Source organism: Ambystoma mexicanum, chromosome 11 (assembly GCF_040938575.1).
Source record: "Ambystoma mexicanum isolate Mex_15411 chromosome 11, UKY_AmexF1_1, whole genome shotgun sequence".
NCBI classification, from domain to species: Eukaryota; Metazoa; Chordata; class Amphibia; order Caudata; family Ambystomatidae; genus Ambystoma; species Ambystoma mexicanum.
This window is the reverse complement of record NC_090934.1, coordinates 1247872679-1247896114: the sequence shown is the minus strand read 5'-3', so window position 1 is coordinate 1247896114 and position 23436 is coordinate 1247872679. Positions and strand designations below refer to the sequence as shown.

Here is a 23436-nt window from a genome sequence, read left to right as displayed (position 1 = left end):
ATCGCGTATTCCCATGCACTATCTGAATTCATCCGATCTGAGGCCAAATCGTCCCCTATACACCACAAGAACTTGCCAGATCTGTGCGAGCAACGCTGAGCATAGCCCACGAAGCTTCATCAGACCAGGGCAAGCAGACACACAGAGGCAACCTATGAATGAGAAATGTGCTACTATCCCATTCACTACATCCAATTATCAGATATGAGCTTGTGTCACACCCCGCAGTACCAGAGTCCATCATATGTGTACTAGCATCCCTCTGTGTGCCCTCTGAAAATCAGTCATAGTTGCCATAGTGTCTCCAACTATACCACCAAACACAATCTGGAGGACTTGTGATAGCACTGGCATACCTCGGTACAACTCGCACCCAAGTGTGTCAGATCCTAGTTAGAATATCTCAGGATACAGCCCACGTAAACTAGGCTTGTGTGCCTGGGAAATATCACTGCTTAGACCTCTCAAGATATCCCCCAATGAAATCTGTCAGATCTATGCCAGCATCCCTCAGTGCCCCACCCATCTCAATCTAGAACCTCTTATCTCATCGTATTCAAACTTCCTGAATGAGTCTGATCAGCTATGGCATTCCTTTGCTCAACATACATCTAAACCTGTGCTAGCAGTCCCTTGCACACCGGTTCAATCTTTGTCAATTCTGTGGCAGAAGTCTCTAGCCGGGGAATTGTAAAAGGTCTCCTAGTTCAGACTAAGCATAGCATTTGTGGGACTTTTCATTATTCCTCCTCCCCACCCCAAAATGCATGAGCCGGAGACCCATCTCCCACCCGAGGAGTGATACAATATCAACCTATACCTGCAACAACGCTGTACTAAGCATTCTCCTGATGGCATGTAAAAAAAAAAAAAAAACACTTCTACAAGGAATGCAGCCTTTGCCGCTGCACATTTGTCTGATTGGCCAGTACAATGGTGTGTGCCGTCAAGATGCACACAAGGAGACCTTCCTGCTACTTTCTGCCCACCCCAGAATGCACCTGGTTTCCATTTCCTGGTATGTGTGTGCAACGCCATAGAGGATTGTGGGATATGAAGCCTTACTGTACTTCTCCTCCTTGCATCTCTGCAGAATCTCTAAGCTCCTTTGATGGACTGGGTGATGGAGAAAGCTAAAACTATCGACACCTTTGAACCCCGCACTTGTCACAGCATCATCAACGCCTTGGAAGCAAAATAAAAAGAAGGGAAGAGAAGGGGAGAGAGAAAAAGAGAAAGAGAGATTATACAAGTAGAAATCAGGAGGGGAGAGAAATGCTGCCAAATGATGCATGAGCGGCTGCTCTCTTTTACTACAAATCAAGACAAAATGTAATCACTCTGAAACAAAACCCAACAGACAGCTCAGTATCCCACACCTCTGTCAGTGCACCGGCGGCAGGGATTTCGCTAGGACTTCCAAGTAAAAGAATATAGGCAAATTAAAAAGGCAGCAAGTGACTGGGTAGATATAAACTCAACTCAAGTCTGGCCCGTACAGCCCCCACAATGATGTGCCGCCAACCGTGCCCTCGAGTTTACCACTGTATAGAGAATTTAGAGGAGCTTCTTGCAATCATGCCTTCATCTTAGTGTAGTGTGAACTAGGTATACAGGTCAACAGCAGCACTCACAGATGTCCTTCCTGCTCTCAGTGGAGTGATGAAATTACACTGGCAAAACACCCATTTTGTAGGGGTGGGAAGGAAGAGAATTTAATGAAAATGTAAAAGATGGCTAAGGGCTAGGGAATTTTACATAGTTTATATGACACTTGCATTATTGAGAGAAGCATTTTCTAGTAGATTATAAAGCAAAGATTTTCATATCACCCACTTATCAGCAGAAATAGTACTGTAAGGGGTACAATGAGCAGGAAATCACAGGCGTTCTGGTATGGGGACAGTGAGTATAAGACAAAGGAGGGATTTTCAGGATGTGCATTTATTAGCGAATCAGAAGTGCAATTGGCATTTGGAGGTGTAAAAACCATTTAAATTGGAATGTGAGCACCTGAATGAAAGGTACATTCTTCTAAGAGCTGCACCTTCACCTGCTGTGAAGACCGCTTCTGAGAGCACATGCTAAGAGTAAAGTGGAAAACAGGCAAGTTAAATGTCACCCAAAGTTTCAACCAGCCTGTCCACATGGTGCAGAGCACCCCTGCCTTACACAGCAAATATCTGTTTGCAGCATTTTCAGAAAAAAAGTATCCAACGAGGAGTCTTAAGCATCCCAACGGGTTCCCAGTTCCATTGCCTCAACGCTGGCACAAAGACCAGAACATAGTGGCATTGACTAGGTGGCGAGTTGTGGCACATTTCAAATACTTTCTGTGGTGGTTAACCTTTTGGACATTAAAGTGCATGGATGAAGGGAGTCCCCATCTTCGGGTTCCAGAGTAGAAGGAAATGACCATCTCCCTCAAGAGAGGGCATATAAAGATCAACAGGGGCTTAAGCCCCAGCACACAAGCTATGAACTGGATATCCGCAAGATGCGAATACGTTTAAAGACAGGGAAACCACGTGTACTGGCACATCCTAAGGTGCTCAAGAATGACTCGAGCGGGGCAAAATGTTCAGGCTCTGAAAAACAGAAAAGGAAAAGTGCAATTCCCCGATGTGTGGATCACCCCAGCAAAAATAATATAGAAAAAGGTCGCAGGGAGGGATGGACGAACTGGGTTTTATCATATGCAAAAGTCGGGGAAAGAGTCAAGCAATGATTAAAGGATACAAGAGTAAGAGAAAAGAAAAACGCAAATGAATGGGAGGGAAACAAATCATAAGAGAATAGGCTGGGGAGAGACAAGCAATACAATGAAGTAAAATGAAGGAAAGAAACACATTAATGGACAAAGGGGACATTACAGAAGAGGGTGAGAGAATGTCCACTGGTGAGCGAGGTGGAGAGAAAGGGAGATACAGAGAGCTAGGAAATACCAGAGGAAGGGGGATAATGGCTAAAGGTTGCAAAGGGTGACCAGAGCTAAAGTGTAAGTGCTTAGGGAAAGCCCCAACCACTATGAACATTGCCTACAATGTAACTACTCAGGAGGGGGTAACTGCTCAGGCCAATGGCAGGCAATCAACAAAGGAGTGTGGAGGGTAAAGGATGTACTTAATACGGCAAATCCAGCTCTGGACATCTCACAAAGCATGTAGCTGAAAAGGCAGTGGACTAAAATATGGAACAGTGAATGCTCTTGTAGACATAGTAACTGCTAATTGTGGTAGCTTAAGGGTTAGTAATGGGCAGGCATACCCTCTGGGCACTCTGTCCAAGGTGAATGAGTTGTGGGAATTACAGTGGGTTCATGATAAGGTTATTTCTGTACAAAGTAAAGAGCGATAGGCAGGTCCTCTTGTTTCGTAATAGCTCCTCTGGACATCTTATACAGGTTTAAAGCAGCATATGGTATCTATAGGCGGAGTTATTAGTGTTGGGTGATACCATCCTCTCTTAAGCTTAACAGAAAAAGCAGAAGCCACACCATCCATTACTTACCAATTTTCTTCTGAACATGTCGCTTGCCAGCCTGCCTAAAAGCCACCATGGCCCTGAAGAAGGCCCTAAGGACCGCCCAGCGGAACACGACGACTGGCTCAATGCCGATCATCCCACAAATGAAGGCGTTTTTACTGCTTCTCAGAAGCGCCACGATGTCCGGCCTCATGTGGTCCGTATTCTTCTCGCGGAAATCCTATGCATAGGAAGATAAGTGGGATCCCAAACATGAACAAGTCTGCATTGATCTGCAGCAACCAGATGCCACATCCATTCTCCTTCCACTGCCCCGCTGCACACTATGCCCTCATGCCCGCACACTCTTGGGTTTCCCAGCCTTCCCAGTTGCACCAATGTCTATAGGGTGCGATGCGGAGCAGTGTGTGGCCTCTACAAGGGGCAGTGCAGGGAAAGAACAGTTTCTGCCGTGCAAAAAAGAGAGCAGTTCTTAGCGGAAGCAGCTTGAAAGAGTGATTTAAATGGGACACGTACATGGGACACTTTGCAAACTGAATCACCTTTAGTTAATGCTCAGAGCTACAAAGAAATATTACGGGTGAGCAGGGATTTGATCCTTTAAAACATGCACTTTTTAGCAAATGTAAGACCTTTGACCCAGGAAAGAAAGATTTTCTCCCAGGAAAGAAAGATCTTCTCCCCTTAGTCAGAAAGTCGACACCGGATAGATAACCCGAAAGAAAAACTGCAGCGGGAATCACTCTGGCAAGGAAACATCTACATGCAACTGGAAAACAATGAAACAGTGGCAATTACCAATACATGGATCCAGCAAAGAGACTCAGTGAGAGAATGTCAGTGAAAACAAATGCCAAGTGACCAGATTACTTGTGCATCACTTGGAGTAAGGACTGCTGTCCCTATGAATTTGCAAAGCTAGCAGAAAACACTCAGGACTACTGAACTGTTCTGGGGAATCAGCAAGTTTGTCCCCATTTGATGAATCTCCTGAGAGGCCGTTTGGCTTATATGAAGTTTGTGATAATTCCTGAATAGGCCGGAACCTCCAAAGGCTGGTCAGACTGAGGCAAAGATCTCATGTCCCAGCATCCCTCCATGCATTTCAGGTAAAGCAACCTGCCAGTTCAAACACCTGCATTTCTTACAAGTGTGTCTAGTTCTGAACCATAGGCTTTCCTCCTCATATTGTGGCGAGAGATTCTCACCGAACAGAAGGCAGTAAGGTACTCAATCACCCAAAGCTGATATTTTTATTTGCAAAATGTAGAGCAGGTAGAACTAGGATTGTATTCTTTTCTCAGTCTTTAAAGCATAATTCTAAATGCAGAAAGTGGATTGAACTGGCAGCTCTATCTGGTTGGTAGCAATATCAGGCCAGAGCACTAGATTCTGGCCCAGGATGAGAGTTTGGCATGAACTGAAAACCCATAAATAGAGAATGGAGAGGAGACTGTTCCCTCGACAAACCTGCAGGTGAGGAATTGCTGTTCTGAGATCAACTCTTCCATAGGCTCACTACTGAAACGCCTTGAAACACTTGCGCTATAAATAAAATATCATATCATCATACTGCCTAGGGAGCAAAAGGGTTACGAAATAAAAGCTACTTTCACCATTTCCATTGTGGCTGTTGTGTGGTGTGATGCAAATAAAGCAGTGCCTGAATTGAGCTCCTTGTAGAGCTATGTATTGCCTTTGACATAGTCAGGTCATCCATTCTTTCAACTGAGATCCAGGAAAATGATCTCACCTCGATCCTATCCTTTTGTGCCTACACAACACAAGCAGTCAGAGTGCTAATTTAAAGATTTAAAGAACTGCCTATTGTAAATGCTGTGCCAAGTGATTCAACTCCTCGGGTATCATAGAATATCAACTTATTAATTCTTCTTACCTAAATAAGATATTTCATTAAGAGTCAGAGAGGAGAGTGCCAGCCACATTATTTATGAAACTAGGTTAAGTCAGAACCAACAGCAAACCTAGTTGCGTTTGTAATAATTCTTGGATAACCTCCTCAACATCGGCTTTAGTCTCCTCTATATATACATGGCATACATTACTTACCATAATCCTATGTTGATGATGTTTGTATCTGCTTATATTCACATGCTGAGCACAGGCCGATATTGAATGTTCGCTGCAGAGTATTGCATTCTGTATTCGAGTTTGTAATGTCATCCCTGTGTGAGGTGTACTGTACCCATGATCCTCCACACGTCAAGGTCCCTGCAACCGTCTTGTTTCTGACAAGAGGGAGCATGAAGTGATGTGTGAGTACAGAAGATAAGGTGTAAGACGTCTATGTACCTGTAACTCCAAGAGGGGAGGAAGGGCCAGCGCATTTGAATCTAAGCAGATACAAGCATCAGATATACGATTACAGTGAGTAATTTATGCCTTCTGAGACTTGTGGATCTGCTTAGAATCACATGCTGTGCATACATTAGGCAGCAGTACCATGAGATGGTGGTGGGATGTTGGAAGGTACAGCAGCAAAAAGATGTCTTAACACCACCTGACCCACCAGTAAATCATTCTTAGAAAGTGTATCTAAGTAGCAGGGGCCCATCGGGCGTTCGGCCACCGGACGAATTACACTAGCCTTGGGAATGGCCTGGGCCAGTTTTATGAGGCACCCTGGGAGCCGTTTTTATCTTCCCTGCAACTCTGCAAGTCAGTCAGCATATCATATTAATATATAATCCATAACTGACAGTTTTTATTTTGACTTAAGTGACTGTGTGAGTCACCGTCAGTCACGTACGTTGCCCTGCCGCAGTGCGGATCGATGCAATGCACACATTCATCAAAGCAAGTTAACACTTAGTTCCTAAGTGTTAACTTTGCTTTGATGAATGCATCACAAAAGCACTGAGTACCCCCAAGCCCAGCCATCTGCGGGCGTCGTGGCAACGCTAGCCAGGAGGCAGCCTTGCTCGGGGCCTTGGGCCGCGCACTCACTCTCTCACTGTGTCGCAACAAGAATAATCAATGAACAACAAATGGGGTGTGGGGCTGGCCGGATGTGTGAGCTGAGGCTGATGAGCTGGCGCCTCGCTTGTGTCTTGTACTTACAAGTTGCTTTTGCCTGCAACTGTTGGCTAAATTGTGGTCCTGCCTGGGGTGGGAGGGTCTGGCCCAAGGTTGCCACCTGCCTGACTCCTCAAGGGGGCAGAGGGCCTGTGGGCTGGCTATTGTTGCTATGTAGCAGTCAGCTGCCACTAACCAAACATGACAAGTCCCACCGACCACTGTTCCAGTCGAGCATATTGGGTGCGTTGTGCTAGCCTGGGTGTGGCCGTCACACCCCAGCACTTACTGGGAGATAGTGGACTCCAGAGATTTGGAAGCAAAGCCAGAGGAAGTGTTGACGAGCATGGGAGGGAGCAGAGAAGCACTGTGAGCAACAGGCCTACTAAGGCACGCTGTAAGGAGACGACAGACCAGGGCTATTCGGGCTGCTACTTGGGCTGGGCTGGCCTAGCCGAGGCAAGGAGACTGGAGACACTACTAGAATTTGTGCACGTGGGCTGGCGTGCAGTGAAGAAAAATAAGTCAAAAAATGTAAACATACGTTTAATTTTTTGGCATACGTAGCATAATACATGATTCACATTCTATGTGTACACGTATGCCAATGCTGGGAGGTCGGGGGGGCATGGAGTGTGGAGCAGTGGAATGATTGTAGCCTGGCCGTGTTGTGTGTCCTTGACCCCCCCCAGTGCTGCCACGACTCGAGAGAGGGGAGCCAGGCAGGCACAGTGCAGGCAGCAGGGAGATGAGAATGATGAGATGTCCATAGAGCTGTGTGGATGAAAGCAGGGGAATATTGTTACTCCAGACTTTTGTCCTCCCCCGCCTTTATCTTCAAGATAGTTTGCCTGCTTTTATGGTTTGAAAGTGGTTTCTATGGCGCTCATCTCTAGGGCTTCCACCACTATAAGGATTACCAGCGTGGAGCAGTGGACTGTGCAGTACACCATTGTATATTAACACCACAGAGAAGTAATATAAACGCTTTAGGCTGGATTTTGGAGTTGTGCAGCCCGATTTAATAACCTTTCTATTTTGATCTTCGGCGAGTGCGTATAATCCCCATTGGCCTATTTAGCAATCCACCATACAGTAATCCTGGGTATTTATAGTTGCGCGCACACAATGGATAACATTCCATGAGATTTCTAATGCCACCTCCTTTTTAGCTTAAACAGCTTCATAAAATGGGCATTATTACGATATGATATTTATAACGCACCTATACGCAAGTGTTTCAAGGCGCGAAATAAGATTGGCAAACAAGCCTCCTAGTGGCTCTTGCAGTGCACATTGGTTTTTAAGATTAATTGGATACAGTGTAGGACATTTATACTCTTCCCCACTCTGCAGTTTGCCTTTGTTAAGGTTGGATAAATGGTCTAATATGAAGGAGTCATAGCTCACCAGCTTCCCACTGATTTGTTTTAATCCACTATGAGATATCCATCCGATCCCACTACATTAAAGTTGGTGGGGCATTGAGTGAGACTCCATTCAAACCTACACAGACATGAGACTTGAAAGAGTATGCGCTCTGAGGTGCATGTGAGACTCAGTTGTGCATGCTAAAGTTGCATTTGCTGAGGCACAAGTGGGATGTGGGTCACAACAGGCACGGAGAATATTTAAAACAGCTGCTGTGAAGACCGGTCTTGGGAAGTCTGTGTTTATGTCTGGGGGGTGCAGAAGGACACAGGGGATGGTAGTCTTTCACCTCTGTCTGCAGTACTTTTCATCTGTGCTGCCGCATGGTCACAAGATCTTCATTGTACTATAGGTTATGTGTTGTAAATATCTCATCTATCAATCCTCCCAATTGCTGAATTATTGAGGTGGTTTGGGTGCTGGCATAGTCAGAGCAATGTGTCTATAATGTCTGGATAAGGGAGGCATTAAGACGATCGGGGAGACTTGGCGGTGTCCAGGAGTATTTTCAGCTGTCTGTATTACACACAGAGTTAGGTTTGGCATGTCTTTCATAATCTAGTGCATGACTGAAGACTGATGCCTGAAAGGTTAGTAAATCAAAAATAGTGTCAAAGCTCTGGCCAACTCTCCAGACCATCCTTTTTAGTTTTGACTAGGAGGCGCAAAGGCACGACCTATACGCCAAAACTATTGCATTCGAGTACAGGTGGGGAGAAATGGCTTGTGAGGAGGCACACAAACCTTGTAGGTGTTTGGGTATTTTACCCACCCAGACTGCCCATGGCCATGCTAATCCCTACGACCAATCCCATCCACTTCCTGATTCTCCCCGCCCAAAACACATCCTCCTGGGATCTCATTGAGCTAGCGTTATCAAGCTTTACCATCAAAGGTTATGCTCAAAGAACCTGCCAGTTTTTTTCAAAGCAGTATTCCGAGAGTTAATGACTTAATTTGACTTGTTAATGTGCTACTGGTGTCATAGGTGCTGCATTTTGTGATCTGCTCCTGCTAACAAGTCTGTAAAACCTGTGGTTTTTTGACGGCTATGTTTTGAGCTGTAACGCGCACTGTTTGTCTGACATCTTAAAACATTTCTTGGGGAATGGAGTGCAACGCCTGTGGGTGTCCGACTTGCTCAACTGGCTTGTACACTGACTCGCTCAATTTTAACAACTCTGTCAATTTAGGAGTAGCGCCACGTGCCGATGATTGAGGGGGGTCCCATTTGGTCCCTGTTATTTTGAGACATTATTCTGGCCCTGGCCACACCGAGCATAGGGCGTTCTGATGCCTCAATGGTAGCATGAAGAATAATAAGGGTGGGCAAGGAAGATTCTCTACTGCACAGGTCGTTCTCACCCTTCCTTTGGGACGTTGGAGGGGGTGGGAGGGGCAGTGAGCAGACACCTTCCTGGACCCATGAACCTCTCTTCTGTGTGCACATCTTGGAGGAGGGAGAGGAGGGCGTTAGGGAGAATTCTCATAAATGTGCTAATTGCCTCTACCTTAGAACCCTCCATCTCTTTTGCTAAACTTTGGGGCTTTGAACTTTTCAATTTTGTTTTCTGTGTTTATTTCTTTGGTTATGGAGTTTTAGACAACTCCATAGGCATCTTTTCTTGTGTGTCACACAGCAGCCTCAGTGCAGTGACACATGGAAGCCTTTTAGGCTGTCCCAAGGCTTAAATACCTTCTCTGGGATAAACTGTTTCCCAGAGAATGTAAGGCTAAATTGACTTTACTAGTCTTTTTAATTTCCTAGGCCCAGCACACACTATCTTCTTATAGATTGCTGGAGGGGTTACCTAGTATCCCCGGTGACTAGAAACTCATGTAGTAGTCAAAGGCTACCCTTTCCTATTGAAAAGGCTGGTGGCAGTGGCTTTACAACAAACTACCATGATTTTTCCCGACCACGAACACCGGTAGCTCAAAATCACGGGAGCCATGTTTTTCAAGATGGCGCCTTAAGCCCGTTTGTTTGAACAGGTCCCGGTCTTCTTTTTTCACCATTTCTTTTTGGAAAATGTCCTTCTATGGTTGGTCTTTGCGCGCCAAACCAGGTTTGGCCCCTTTGCTCGTGTGCCTTTGGTGGGCTTCAGGACTGAAGACTGCCTCTGGCGGGCTTCAGGACTGAAGACCGCCTCTGGCGTCCGAGTGTCTGGGCAGGAAGTGAGAGAGGTGCCTGAAACTCCCGGTGCTTAGTCTCCTAGGAGACCCAAATGCACTCTGGCGTGATTGGCTGGCTGACTGTCTGGCAAGGGCAGTCACCCTGCTGGGTGAGCGACAGCTAGGCTGGAATGAAAGGGAGAAAACTGTTTAAAAGGCGTGTCTCTTGAACTGGAAAGCAGAGTCGACCAGTGGAACGAAAAAACCGAAGAGGAGCTGGAAGAGGACGGCTGCTGCAACTCCTGGACCTTTGGTTTGCCCGGTGAAGCCCTGCTGCAGGTTCGAATTGCCAAGTTCATCTCGACAGAGAAGCCCCTTCATGGAAGACTTAAGGTCCTTGAAGGGGCCACGTGTCGGCTTTTCCCAATTTGAAGAATTAAAATACTTGTGATTTACCACTGAAACAGATTTTTGGAGTGACACTGAATCTGCAAAAAACAATTTTGAGTGACATTGAACTTGTATTAGGAAATCCTATTGATTTCCAGTGGTTTGAGCACGAGATATCTTCCCAAACCATAAACTCTGTTAATTTATTTCAAACTTTGTGGGAAGTTTGAGGGAATGGTACTACTCGCTGCCACCCCTTTGTTTAGCCATTTGTTTTGAAGATCTATTTCGAGAGTGGAAACCAGCGCACACGTAATAGAGCGATCCCAAAACCTTAATCGGTAGATAATATTAAGTTGTCTTCTACTAGTTAAATGTTTTCTAAATGATTGTGTAATAAATTAATAAGTGTTTTACTACGAAACCTTGAGTATAGGTATCTACTTGAACCACTGTGATTGAAGGTCCTCTGTGTAACTACTTGTACTGCTCACATTCACTCTTTAGATAAGCCTGGCTGCTCAGCTCACTACCAAAAACTGTGTGGTACAGACTTATACCAAAGGTTGGTTTGGCTAACACCTGTAGTCCTAATTGTGTGTAGTGGTCCCAGAGGGCACTGCATGCAATTCTGCCTAACAGAGGGGTGCAGAGGCAGGGCTAGGCTGCTGGGGGAGGACGATGTGATGTTTGAGTATTTAGTTTTGTGCTCTACTGTCTGCCCAGTGCTCAGAGCACCCATTGTACCATAGAGGCTCTGCCCCTTGGCGGACACGCCCTAGGAGGGCCCTCCTGCTCCCCGGACACCCACATTCTCTCAAGCAGCACTGGAGAAACATATTTTGACACGGGTGCTCCTGGTCCTCACTGTGGCGGGTTGTCTGGTCCCCCCACAGTGCTAACAGGTAATCGCAAGGTTGTTTATCCTCATACTATAGCTACCAATAAGGAAACAAAGCTACTTGTAAGCGCTATAACAGCTCGTGATGAGTTACCCCATTTCTATGGTATGCCTTTTGGTGGACCCTGGGGATTTCTGAGGTGTGAGGATATAATTGCAGTGTTGTCCCCGACCAGGACTCGCACTTGTGAACTGCAGTTTGCACAGATCTCTCTAAATGTGCTTAACCTGTTACCTTCCCAATAGATCAGCCTGCGGCACGCATTTTGATTTCCAATGGCAGGCTCTTTACACCCACCCACTCTGACTGCCTCCCCTCCCCCTTCACTGTCTTCTAGAAGAGATGATGGTTTGAGGGCCACTTTGAGGCGAGGGGTGGGCCACTTTTTCTTTAGGTGCCCAGGCCTATTTCCTGTCCCAGTCCGACCCTGCTAAGTAGTAATGCTGTGTAAAGGTGTGAATAGAACTCCAGGTAGCTGCTTTGCAAATGGCATCTAATGGTACATTTGCAATGAAAGCTAAAGTAGCCTCTGTGCCTCGAGCAGAGTGCGCTCTGGAAGTAAAGGATAAAGTTCTCTTTGAAAGAGAACAACTGTGAGGGGATATAAATGAGACGGACACAAGGTTGTGGTATTCTGAATTAAAGACATTTTTATTAAACAAAAATGGGTTGGAAAAACCTCTCTAGCCCTATTCTAAAGAGGAACTTCCTGACCTAGAAACTTAAATAAAGGATCTGTCCGTCATGTCAAGGCATCATTAAGCAAGATACAGACAACAGATTAAAATGTATACTCAAGTTTTATTTAACTTAAGAGTTGGGGTGGAGTAAGGCCTAACTTGCGCTATGCAAAGGTGGGATTTCCCTACTTTAAGAAAACTAAGGACTGTCTGCATTAGAATGTCCAACGCAAGTCTCGGTCTGTGCCCAAAACCTATACTTGCCCTCGCAACTAACTTTATACAATGTATAGGGATGCTGGTCTCAAAAGAATAGAGTTCAAAAGAAAGTTCTGAGCTTCTTCCAGCTCTTTGTTTAGGCTCAGCTTCCCCAAGTTCAAAATAGTTCTCAAAATATGGGGATTCCCTTTCCCAAGAGTTCAAACCTTCTTGCTTACAAAATAGCACAGTTCCTTGGGACACCTCCCAAGTCGGGGTTTTCTTCCCCCAAGAGTTCAAACTTCCAGCTTTCATAATCAACACAGCTCTGTTTCTTAATTTCAATCTTTCAGACAAAGACGTAGAAACACAAACTTGACTTAACATCTGCTTTCATTGACTTTTCCAAGTAGGGCACTCAGTCTAGGCGCAGTTGGCGGACCACAGGGTCCACCCATTACAGGTCACGCAACCAATACCCTTTCTGACTGCTTCCATCACCACTTAACCACTGGTCTCATCTGACAGTGATGCTTAGTTGATTCTTCAGTGCCACATTCTCCAGACACTGTCCCCCCAGCTGCTTTAGTCACCATGCACTTAATTATTCTCTGCCAACACCAGTCTCTCTCAATTTGCCATGCCTGGGCCACCATTTAGTTTTCCATCTTCGTAGTCCCTCGGTACTCTCTTAACTTTGCCTTTACTTGTTCACACACTGTATTCCTTGACTCTTGTTTTTATGCACCACTTTGCTTTTATTCCCTTCCTGAGCATTCAACTGACTTTGTGCGGTATTCCCAAGTGCTTTCAATGCTTCTTACTCCGTGCAGTATTCACAATTGCTTTCAATCCCTTTTTACTCTGTACGGGATTCACATGTGCCTTCAATCTCTTAATACTTGATCCGGTATTCAACACAACTTTCACTCTCTTTGCCTTAAAGACGGCAGCTGCAAAGGACTTTCTAACCATTACCGGAGCACACCGGTCAGAGTGTATATTGGCTCTACACTGACTGGTCGCATACAGCAGCATTCTTCCTCCTGACGTCCCTCGCAACGGGCTTCTCCAGGCTTCCGGTGCTTCCTGGCTTCTCCCGACTCCACCTTTTGCTCGCGGTCTGCACCATGCGTACCACCCGCTCTCCTGGCTTCCTTTGGCAGCGGCTGTGGTCCCGGGGAGCTCCACTTCTCCCCACCAGACCCGCTTTGGCGGATGGCAGGACCTCCATGCCCTTGCACAGCAGACCACAGCTGTGGCATACCTTTCTCCTGGACAGCACGTCTCCAGCCTCCTGGGTCTGCGGCTTCCTTTCCTGAAACCCAATCCTCCCTCAGAACGGCGGGCATTTTTGTATCATTCAGGTGTGAAGTGACCCCAAGTGTGGGTCATTGAGTTCTAGTGGCTGACTCTGGAGGAATCCATTAGGCAGACATGCCTGGTGTTTCAAACTGTCTGATTTAATAAAGGAAGCCTTTTCACCTCTGTTTGCTCTCTAATACATGTATGTTTTTGAAACAAGTATGTGTCCTCCTAGTTGGTTTCTTCCTCGTCCCAGTACTAAAATAATGTTTCTGGGGAACAGATTGAAAGGCGGAGAAGGGAAGGGGTTGACGATATCCCACAAAGGCTTTAGGGACAGATGGTTCATTGTGAAAGGGAAAGGGGGAATACCATGTCTCGCCCAAGGATGTCCTCTCCCCATTCCCCAAGATCCCTCCACCCAGGTGATCCTCCCTCGTATATCCACCCCCAGGGTCGAGATCCAAAAGCAACAGACTTTCCCATGCCACCTGAGAGGAGGAGTCTGGGGAAAAAGAGGTGAGGACACCCTCAGTTTCCTCACAGTCAGGAAGTCAGTAACTGAAAAGCCTCCTTGTGTCCAAAAAACCTGTCCTGGCCCTCACACTTAAAAACAACCAAAGGTGCAAGGAAAATGTATTTAACTTGACATTAGAAAAAAAGTGTTCAAAATCAAAAGTGTAAGAATGACTCCACAAAAATGTTCTCCAAGGTAAAGACCCTTGGATCCAGAGGATGGTCAACTTCACCTGGATTCTTAAACATGATGGCAAAAACGTCTCTTGTCAACAGTTCCTTGGTGTCTTTACTGGACTCACAAAGTTCTTGTCTAACCAAAAAGGTTCTGTAACTAATTTTTCTGTCAGAGTTGTTGCATCTTTGCAGATTTCCTGGTATACTCCCCTGCCAGGATTATTTATACAATTTTCAATAACCTGGTGTACTCACCTGCCAGGACTTCTCATGTGTTTCACAGTTCTCAGATTCAGCTGCCTGGGGTATTCACCTACCAGGGATCTTAGTGCCTTGCTAAACCAAAGTAGCACATACCATGTGCTGCTAGGTATGTCTGTTTGTGGTAATATTTTGCTCAAATGTACTTGATCAAACTTTCTGGCATCTCATGCTTCTGTAGTTCACTGGGGTTTGCCTTTATATTTTGTCTTGGCGGCATTCATATATTCTTCTCACTGAATCTTGCCTTGGTGGCATTCAAACAAGCTTTGCCTTTGCATATTTTCTACATCAAACATTCTTCTTATTGAGTGTTGAATTTGTACTTGCCTTGCCTGCATTCAAACAAACTTTGCCTTTGTTGATTATATGCATGATCAATCTTGTGCCAATCAATCACTACTTTGCGCGGTTGTGGAACACACCGGGACCCCAGCTACTTTAGCCAGATTCATCGGTCTTCTCCAGCGTTCCCGATGTTGCTCGCGCCTCTGCATTATGGCTTCTTCCTTTCCCTTCCAAGTTGGAGTGTGCAGATGCTTTTCCAGCCCCCTGCGCAGCTCTGCAGTCACATGCCAGCTCTCCTTCTCGGCCCAGGGTGAAGTCTGTTGCCTCGCCGAGCGTCCGAACCTCCAGGAGCTCCTGCACTGCTTCTGGCGTCTCCGTGGCCCTTCTATCTAGCATGCACCATTCCTCTTCCTTACCCAGCAGCTTCCTCTGTTTTGCAGGCTACGTTGGTGTGCCTCGCATTCAGGAGCCCCTGCATGAATGGCAACATCTCCTTCTGCACCGCTCACTGTACCTGCACCTCCCTTCACATCCGTGAAGTTCCCATTTTTAAAAGTCCTGCTCGTTACAGGTTTAGAAAAACAATTAGTTTGCATTTCGCTCTTTGGGCTTCTGTCACTTTGCGCAAACTCCCTTGTCGTCGTCCTCGTCTCAGTACCTGAGTGGTTATGGGAGTTGAAGTCCATAACTTTCTTTGGGCTTTCAATACCTGATGTCTTTTTTCTCGTTTTTCACAAAAGGGCACATCAAGAACAAAGTGTGTTGTGTTTGAGTTGCCAGTGTTTGATCGAAAGGTGGGGGTCTGACTATAATGACAATAGGCCATTAGGGGGGAAACACTGACTCCTCCAACAAAGTCATGCCATCTATCCAGTAGTTGTCTCCTCCAATGAGATCCTTCCTCATGAAACCACCCCCAGGATCAGGTAGCAGCTGCCGTCCCCTGGCCACATGGGAGGTGGTCACCACCAGGGAATCCGCATTGGCTCCATTGGATTCATCACAACACATTTGGAGGCATTTTAGAATCCATTTTGAAATAGCCGACTTTGAAACAGGATTCCTTGTTCTTCCAGTGGCTATGGAAACAAAGAACTGGTCTGTTTTAAATAGTGGTCTGGTCTTATCAAGTAATACATTACAGCTCTCCTGACATCTAATCTTTGGAGGCTCCACTCACTTCAACTTGTAGGAGAAGACGGACGTTCTACAGACTGATTGACATGGAACTTCGAGATTAATTTAGGATAAAAACGTGGACGTGTGCGTAAAACCACTTTGTCCTTGTGAATGGTGACAAATGGATCTTGAACTGAGAGAGCCTGCAGTTCACTCACCCTCCTTATAGATGTAATGGCCACGTGAAAAGCAATCTTATAAGTGAGACACTTAAGACTGGTTTTATGCATTGGGTCAAAAGGAGGGCCCATAAGCTTAGGAATAACTACATTCAAATCACATCCAGGTGTTGGATTTGAAATTGGAGGGTGTAATCCTTTGACCACATCCGTAAAGGCTTTAATGACAGGGACTTTCCACCAAGAAACTTTGAGAGGTGGTGTAAGCAGAAAGAGCAGCTAGATGCAGTCTCAGTGAATGAAATACTAGCCCCGAAATCCAAACGGTAAAGAAGGTATAGAACAATGTGAGAAGGCGTGCAGTCAATAGGATTGATGCTACGTGATGTACACCAAATGACAAAGCGTTTTAATATATTGAAATAGCAGTGTCTCGTATTAGGTATACATGCCCCTTTAAGAATGTCAATACATCTTTGAGGCAGAGTTAAACACCCCGACTCTATGAATTCAGGACCCAAGCTGCTAAATTCAGTGTTTGAGGACATGGATGCAGTGTTGATCCCTGATCTTGGGACAGCATGTAGAACGGGCATAGAAGTTTGACTGGAGAACAAAGAGACATCCTCATTAGGTGTGAACCACATTGGAGCTTTTAGGATAACTCTGACTTGTACCTGGTGCATCTTGTAAACTATCCTGTTGAGGAGAGGAGTCGTTAGGGAAAGGCGTAAGCCAATCTCTCTGACCAATTCCAAGGCATAAAATAAGCAGTGTTGTGGAGTAATTTGCTATGCAATTCTGTAGGTGTGCTAATTAAATTGGCACTTGTGCAGCAAAGCTAGCTATTTAAGTTACCCTGTTCAATGAAAGCACAGATCGCACTGCATTCGTCTCTCGCTTTCAGGGCTCTCGCCACCCTCTTTTCTCTGTTCACTGCAAGGGGCTAATGGAGAGTGCAACAGCCTCCTCCACCCTTATGTGCCAAAGGCTTCTGTGAGTGTGCAAGCAATAATTTATTTTTCAAATAATTGCTAACCAGAACTAATCCGGATAATACCTTTATCAAGCTACTCGAATCCTGTCTGCCAAAGAAAAGTATGTGATAACTTTAATTTGTTTTAAAATGCAGTCATTCAATTCCATTTCTAAAAATGTAATGTTACATAATGCATTGCTACAGTAAAATACTGCATTGTCTCCATGCTTTACATTAAAGTGTAGGTTAGTGTATCTAAATATAGTGTCAACTATATTTCATTTTATTTGGGAAGATGCATCATATTGATGAGTGAGCACTTATGAAAATGTACATGGTCACACAGCCAATGCTTTTAATTGCAAACCTAGTTCTGTAACCTGTTGGTTCCATGCAGATTGCAAAAGGTGCTCAACTCGTGAGCTGATCCTGTTGCTTTATACCAGCTACCCTGAAAGTGAGAGGGCCGCTAGCTACAATATTCCACCTAGTTTGCCCAGTTCTCTGCTTGCTACAGCATCCACTCTGCTTAGTCTCTTACTTGCTTTCCTTTTACATAATGAATAAACAAAGCTAACTAGATGTTTACGCATAGCAGTGATCAACAGTTCCATCCAGTCTGTACATCTATAGATCTACTGCATTACCATCATTGTAGCTAGCTTCCAGAGCTCGCTTTGCTCTAGGATGATTGCATTATATATTAGCAGCTGCACTCGAGTGCTGGCCAAACTGTTTTCAGAGCCTTTATATCATATATAGAAGCTAACCTTTTACAGTCACTCATCCAGGGCTTGCGAAGTATTTTCGCCCACACTCACCTAGTCGAGTGGATTTTAGGAAGGGCCAGTACCATGTGCAGGGGGTGTTTGAAAGTTTGATTTAAACTTATCAAATAAAGGTTTCACTGTGCAGGGCTGGCCTCTGCATGGGAGCAGTATGCCAAATTAAAGTGGGATTGTGGCGCTATGCACCATTTTACAGAAAGCACATTTAAATATGTTGTCATCCGTTGCCATGTGTCTAATGCATTTCTCGTCGGTCGAGTGGGTAAACCAAGTTACTTAACCTGCAGATCAAGTGGAATTTTAAAAAACTTACAAGGTCTGACTTATTTGACTAATGTCTTACTTCAGTGGTACACATTACTGCTGCATTTCTGTTCATTTGTATCGTACATGTAACTTCGGGTGGCGTTAAAAATAGGAGTACAACAATGCTAATCAAATGGTTTTGTTTGCTAATCAAGTAAATATTAATCAGCAAACTCTGCTAATCAATTTGGGAAAACTAATGTATGCCTTGAATTCATTGACAGGGCGTTCCCCTTGGATTTTGTCTGGGGATACCTGGAGGCAAAGTCTGGGCATTGCACGTTCTCCAGTGTTACAAAGAGATCGATATGTGGATGACCCTATTCTGTGAGGATGCTGTGTCAAATGTCGGCATGCAGCTGCCATTCATGCTCTATGGGAAGTTGCACCTTTCTGCAGAGTACATCTGCTACAAGATTGTGTTCCCTGGAACATGTTGGGGCAGAAGGAACAGGTGTCTCAGTGCCCCATATGTTCAGGGCTAGTTTGGACAGACCGGTAGAGTGTGTCACACCCTATTTGTTTATATAAAACATGGCTGCAGTGCTGTCTGTTAGCACTAGAACTGTCTTCCCTTGAAACTGGTCTTGAAAAGCGTTCAGAGTTTTGAACACTGATAGAAACGTATAGGTTGATGTGCTGTTTGCTAGTGTCTGTGTCCACACCCCGTGCACTGTGTAATGTGCTCCTCACCACGATAGGAAAGCGTCTGTGGTAAGAGTGGCCTCTATTGCTGGTGTAGTGAATGATTTTCCTTTCAGAAGGTTCTCCCTTGACTACCACTGCAGAGCTAGAACTAGAGACTGCAAGGCCACTAGATAGTCCCACTGATCGCTTGCCTGAGACCATTGTCTTGAGAGCCACTCTTTCATCAGACGCATGCGCAGACGGGCGTGATGCACCAGGAAAATGCAAGAAGCCATCATTCTGAGCAGGCGCATGGCCTTGCGTACGGTTATCTGACGCCTGGCTGTATATTGTTGAATTTGGAAAAGCATGTTTTGGACTCACTCGTTGGAGGGGAAGACAAAACAGTCTTCTGCCCAAATCAAAGCTCCAAGAAATTGTTTCACTTGATTGGGCACAAGACTTCATTTTTTCTCGTTGATGGAGACCCCTTTCTGGAACAGTAGGGTCATGGTACCTTGGGTATTCGAGACACACTTGAGGTGAGCCTCCTGTAATTAACCAGTCGTCTAAGGATACACTGGAATGGATGTTCTGCAAAGATGTGCCGCCACCACTGCTAGAATCCTGGTGAATCCGCTTGGCGCTGAGGCTATGCTGCCAACTGGAAGTACTTTGAACTGATGAGTGTTTCCCACTTGGAACAGGCAACATTGAAATATGAAAGTATGCATCTTTCATGTCCAATGTTGCCATGTAATCCCCCTGTTTGAAAAGAGGGATTACCTTCTGCAGTGTAGTCATCCTGATTTACAGTGGCTTGACATACTGGTTTGCAGGACGCAGATCTAATACAAGTCTTTTTTGGGTACACTGAATAAATACCCTCATTTAACTCTAGAAAGGGGGCAGGTTCTAGGGCTCCTTTTTGAAGTAATGTCTACACTTTTGCTTGCAGGATGAGCTGATGTTCTCGCGGCATCCTTCTGTTCTTCAGCGGATGGTAACAGGATTTTGGTAGAAATTCGATTCAGTATCTCTGTATTGGATATTGGTAGCGACTACCAGTGAGTCAGGTGTTACATGACCCCGGAATATATTGAGGGCCAGTTGGTGCAGGTTTGAACATTTTCTCCACAAGTGGGTTAACTGCCTGTGTGAGGGATGGTGTAAGAAGGGACAGTGAGATTCAAGAGTGGGATAGACTGGCTAGCTGTCGTTAAATAGATTAAATAGGAGTCGACTGTCAATGGGAGACAAGTCTCTGGGCTGCTCTAGAAGATCATCGCCAAAAACAACATCTGGCTCATCCAAGGTATTTTGAGTCGGAGTTGCTGGCCAAGCACCCGGATCAGCTTCTCCTTGCCAAAAATGTTGGTCTTTATCCCATTGGTCTTGGATAAAATATAAATCCCCCTGATAATCTTATTCGAAAATATTTGAAGTGTCTTCAGAGACCACATATGGTGAAAAGTGATGAAGTCTGGGACTCTTGGGAGGTGGCACACCATCATCTAGGAACAGTGACTTTGATTTTATTGGGCATATTTCCATAAAGGTTACAAATTCAGACGCCTTGTCCGTAGTTTTTTCAAATTTGTCCTTTGTCCATGTACCTGTCTTTGGGGCTTCAGGAAGGGAAAATAAGTTCTGGATCTACATGCAGAGGCCTAGACAAAGTGTCTGTAGCCGAAGTATAAGTAGAGGAGGTTACCGACGTAGTGACAGGGGACCTAGACGGCTGTGTAGGTTTCTGTGGTGTTTTGGCGTGTTTTTCCCCATGTTTGTGTTTTGAAATATGTTTCGACAGCCGTTTAAACTTATCTGAATCGGTGGTCAACGGGCATTTATGGGCGGAAACTAGCTCCTCTCAGGATTTAGAGATTCCTCCCTTTGCCAAGTGTCCCAAAAACCTCCCTTTCACTGGGACTCTCTGCCTCTGTTACTTATTTCCCTCTTCTGGGCCAAAGGCCTCTCCCACACTTTATTCTTTTAATCAGGGATATAGGGTGCTGCTCACCCTTGCATACCGAGGGATATAGTGCCCTGCTCACTGATCCACACCCTGGGATATAGTGATATGCTCACGCTCTCTATTCTCACTTTACTGTAGTACACACCTCTTCTGGATTTTAGAGGCTCTAGTACTCTGTTACACATCTCTGCATCTGGAGTCCAAGTCACACTCTGTCACCACTTCTCAACCATTTAGAGCCATGCGACAAGTGCAAATGTGAGTGCGCAGTGCACTTCGAACGCGAGGGTTCGATCACTTTTGACAAAACGTTCAATGAAAGTTCTGTTGCCGTTGAAGCCCCTTTCGACGATCCCATCAAAAGGTTGGCATGGGGTTGTGTGCTTTTGTGAGTGCACGTGTGTCCCCTTTTTGCCAGGGGACTTCCCCATAGCAGATCTTTCAGCCTGCCTAGTGGGGTTGGGGACAGGCACGCGGGAGTCTACGGAACTCCTCTAGTAAGTCGTTGGCTTCCGAAATGGAGCCATAGCTGCCAAGCTCTTCCTCGTCCAACCGAACAATGCTGGTAGGGGAATGGGTTTCGGACTGCATGGCGTAGGCTGCCCACCACTTGCTGCCCCTGTCTTTAAGCGTTTTCAGCTTTAAAAGCTTGCAGGAATCGCAACACAATTTGTCTTGATCGCGCGGAAGGCAATTGCTACACACTTGGTGTGCATCTTTGCAAGGACATTTTCTATTACAGGAGGGACAGAATTTAAAGGGTGTCCATTCCATAGTGTTCTACAAATTTAGCAGCAGCTAGACAAATATCAGTAGAAAAGATTCAAGAAGAGGCATTCTATAAAAGGAATGTAAACATGGAAGACCCCCCCCTCCCCCAACTCCGCTCTCCCTACTGCAAAAGCCAAAGCCTGGTGAAGATCGCAGCCAGCCGCCGAGAAGGTGGCGTTCATCGAAGCTTGAGATGTTGTAGTCGCTGAATGTAGGAGGATCGATTGTCGAGACGACTGTCGAAAAATAGCGATATTGATATTAATTATTTTAAAAAGGGAAATCAATCTCAGTAGCAAGGCTACAAGCTCTGCATATGCCACTGACCATGATGGCGAAAAAAAAATCTGAGGGATCTCGATGTGTGAAGGATCATGAGTACAATACACGTCCCACAGGGATAGCATTACAAGCATGAAACACGAAAACAGAATGCTGTACTCTGTACTTACCACTAGATGTCAGCCTATGCACAGCATGCGATGCTAGGCAGATCCACAAGCCTCAGAAACTCTTTCCCAAGTCTCCTTCCTTCCCCAAAGGGTTTCTCTCCCCTCCTCCTGGCTGTCTCTCTCAGCCTCCTCTTCAATTTACCTTCTAACCTCCACCTTGATATTTCTTATGTCTTTTTACAATAATTTGTGTTTCACCATAGTGCTTCACAGCAGATTCGAGCTTTTAAGTGCAGTAATATCAGGTGTTATTATCTCTTTTTCTATCAAAATAGTTCTTGATTTATTGAACTTGGATGGATCAAAGAATAAGTCAGCCCGACAGCGGGGATTTGAAATTGAGAGGTGTATGCAAACCTCATGTCAGACTAGCACTTTCTTCGTGAGTTATCTGCCCAGTCTTCCTCCCAAATGCCTCCTCCAATTCCCTGTTTTGTATCTCCTTCCAACCCCCTCAGACCACACAGATGTTCCTCTTAGCAACTCTACTTTTCCCATCTCTACTCTAATGTTCTCTCCAGCCCTCTTATCCGCTCCTCTAACATCCTTCCCAATACCGCTTTCTACCTTCTTCGCTCTCCCTCCTTCCTCCTCCCTCCACTCTCTTCCTCTGTCTCTTTTCCTCCTGCATCCACCTCAATTTTCTACCAGAATGTCGCAGCTTTTATTGAGTCCAGACAATGCCCGGGGCCATCCTATGCAGGAATGTTTGAGCTTGCATACTGTAAGGAGTGTGGCATAAAGACTGGTGGATCTGGGAATCAGGGACCAAACTCACCTGTGCATAGTCTTAATGTTGTGCTGCAATACGGACTAAGCCTTCTTTAGGTTTCATTCATTCTCCACGAAGCAGAAGGCCCATGTGCACCTTCTCGCTGACTGACAGCCGTCAGGCTGGTCTTTCCCCAGACTACTCCGGCAAGCAGCTGCAAGCCTCATCAGTAAGATTCTAGGGTATGTCTTGATTTCAGTTGTCATATATGGCAACCATGACTCAAAATGTCCCCAGAGCAAAACCTTACTCTTAACATATACATATTTCTTGAAGAGGCATGGGAAGTGTAATGCCACATACTTTGACCTGTGACAAGGCAGGATGGGCCTAGCATTACAGGTCAGATAGCAGCAGCCATGACCCCAACATCCCTGACACCTAGATACAGGTAGGGGAGTTCATCACAGTAGCCAGTAGGGGAAGTGTTAGCAAAGTGCCACTTCTATTGGGAAAGCAAGAAGTAGAGGACCACCCTTTAAAGTATGGTTGTGCAGAGTATTGCCCCGACACCACCTACAGAATGAGGCAGTAAGGTGCATGCAAATCATCCAGATGGCAGCACAGGTCTTCCCTCATTTAGAAGCCACTAAAATGAAGAAAGTGTGTTGGGTGCAGTCGATCATAAGAGCAGCATAGAGATGCTGTAATCTGGCGACCGCTACACAAAGTGGTGTTAATGA

The 23436-nt window shown here is 45.5% G+C and overlaps 1 protein-coding gene across 7 annotated transcripts in view; it reads right to left on the bottom strand.

Annotated features, from left to right (window-relative positions):
* The window catches only part of MYO9A (myosin IXA), a 1154601-nt gene that overhangs the window by 499046 nt on the left and 632119 nt on the right, over positions 1 to 23436 (bottom strand). For 6 of the 7 annotated variants that reach the window (XM_069624659.1, XM_069624658.1, XM_069624661.1 and 3 more), the window contains 2 exons: positions 3511 to 3706; positions 1066 to 1185 (listed from right to left, as the gene is read on the bottom strand). In XM_069624659.1, coding sequence (XP_069480760.1) covers positions 1066 to 1185; positions 3511 to 3706 — 316 coding nt within the window. The remainder of the gene's footprint in view (positions 1 to 1065; positions 1186 to 3510; positions 3707 to 23436) is intronic. The other variant, XM_069624663.1, reaches the window with a different exon arrangement.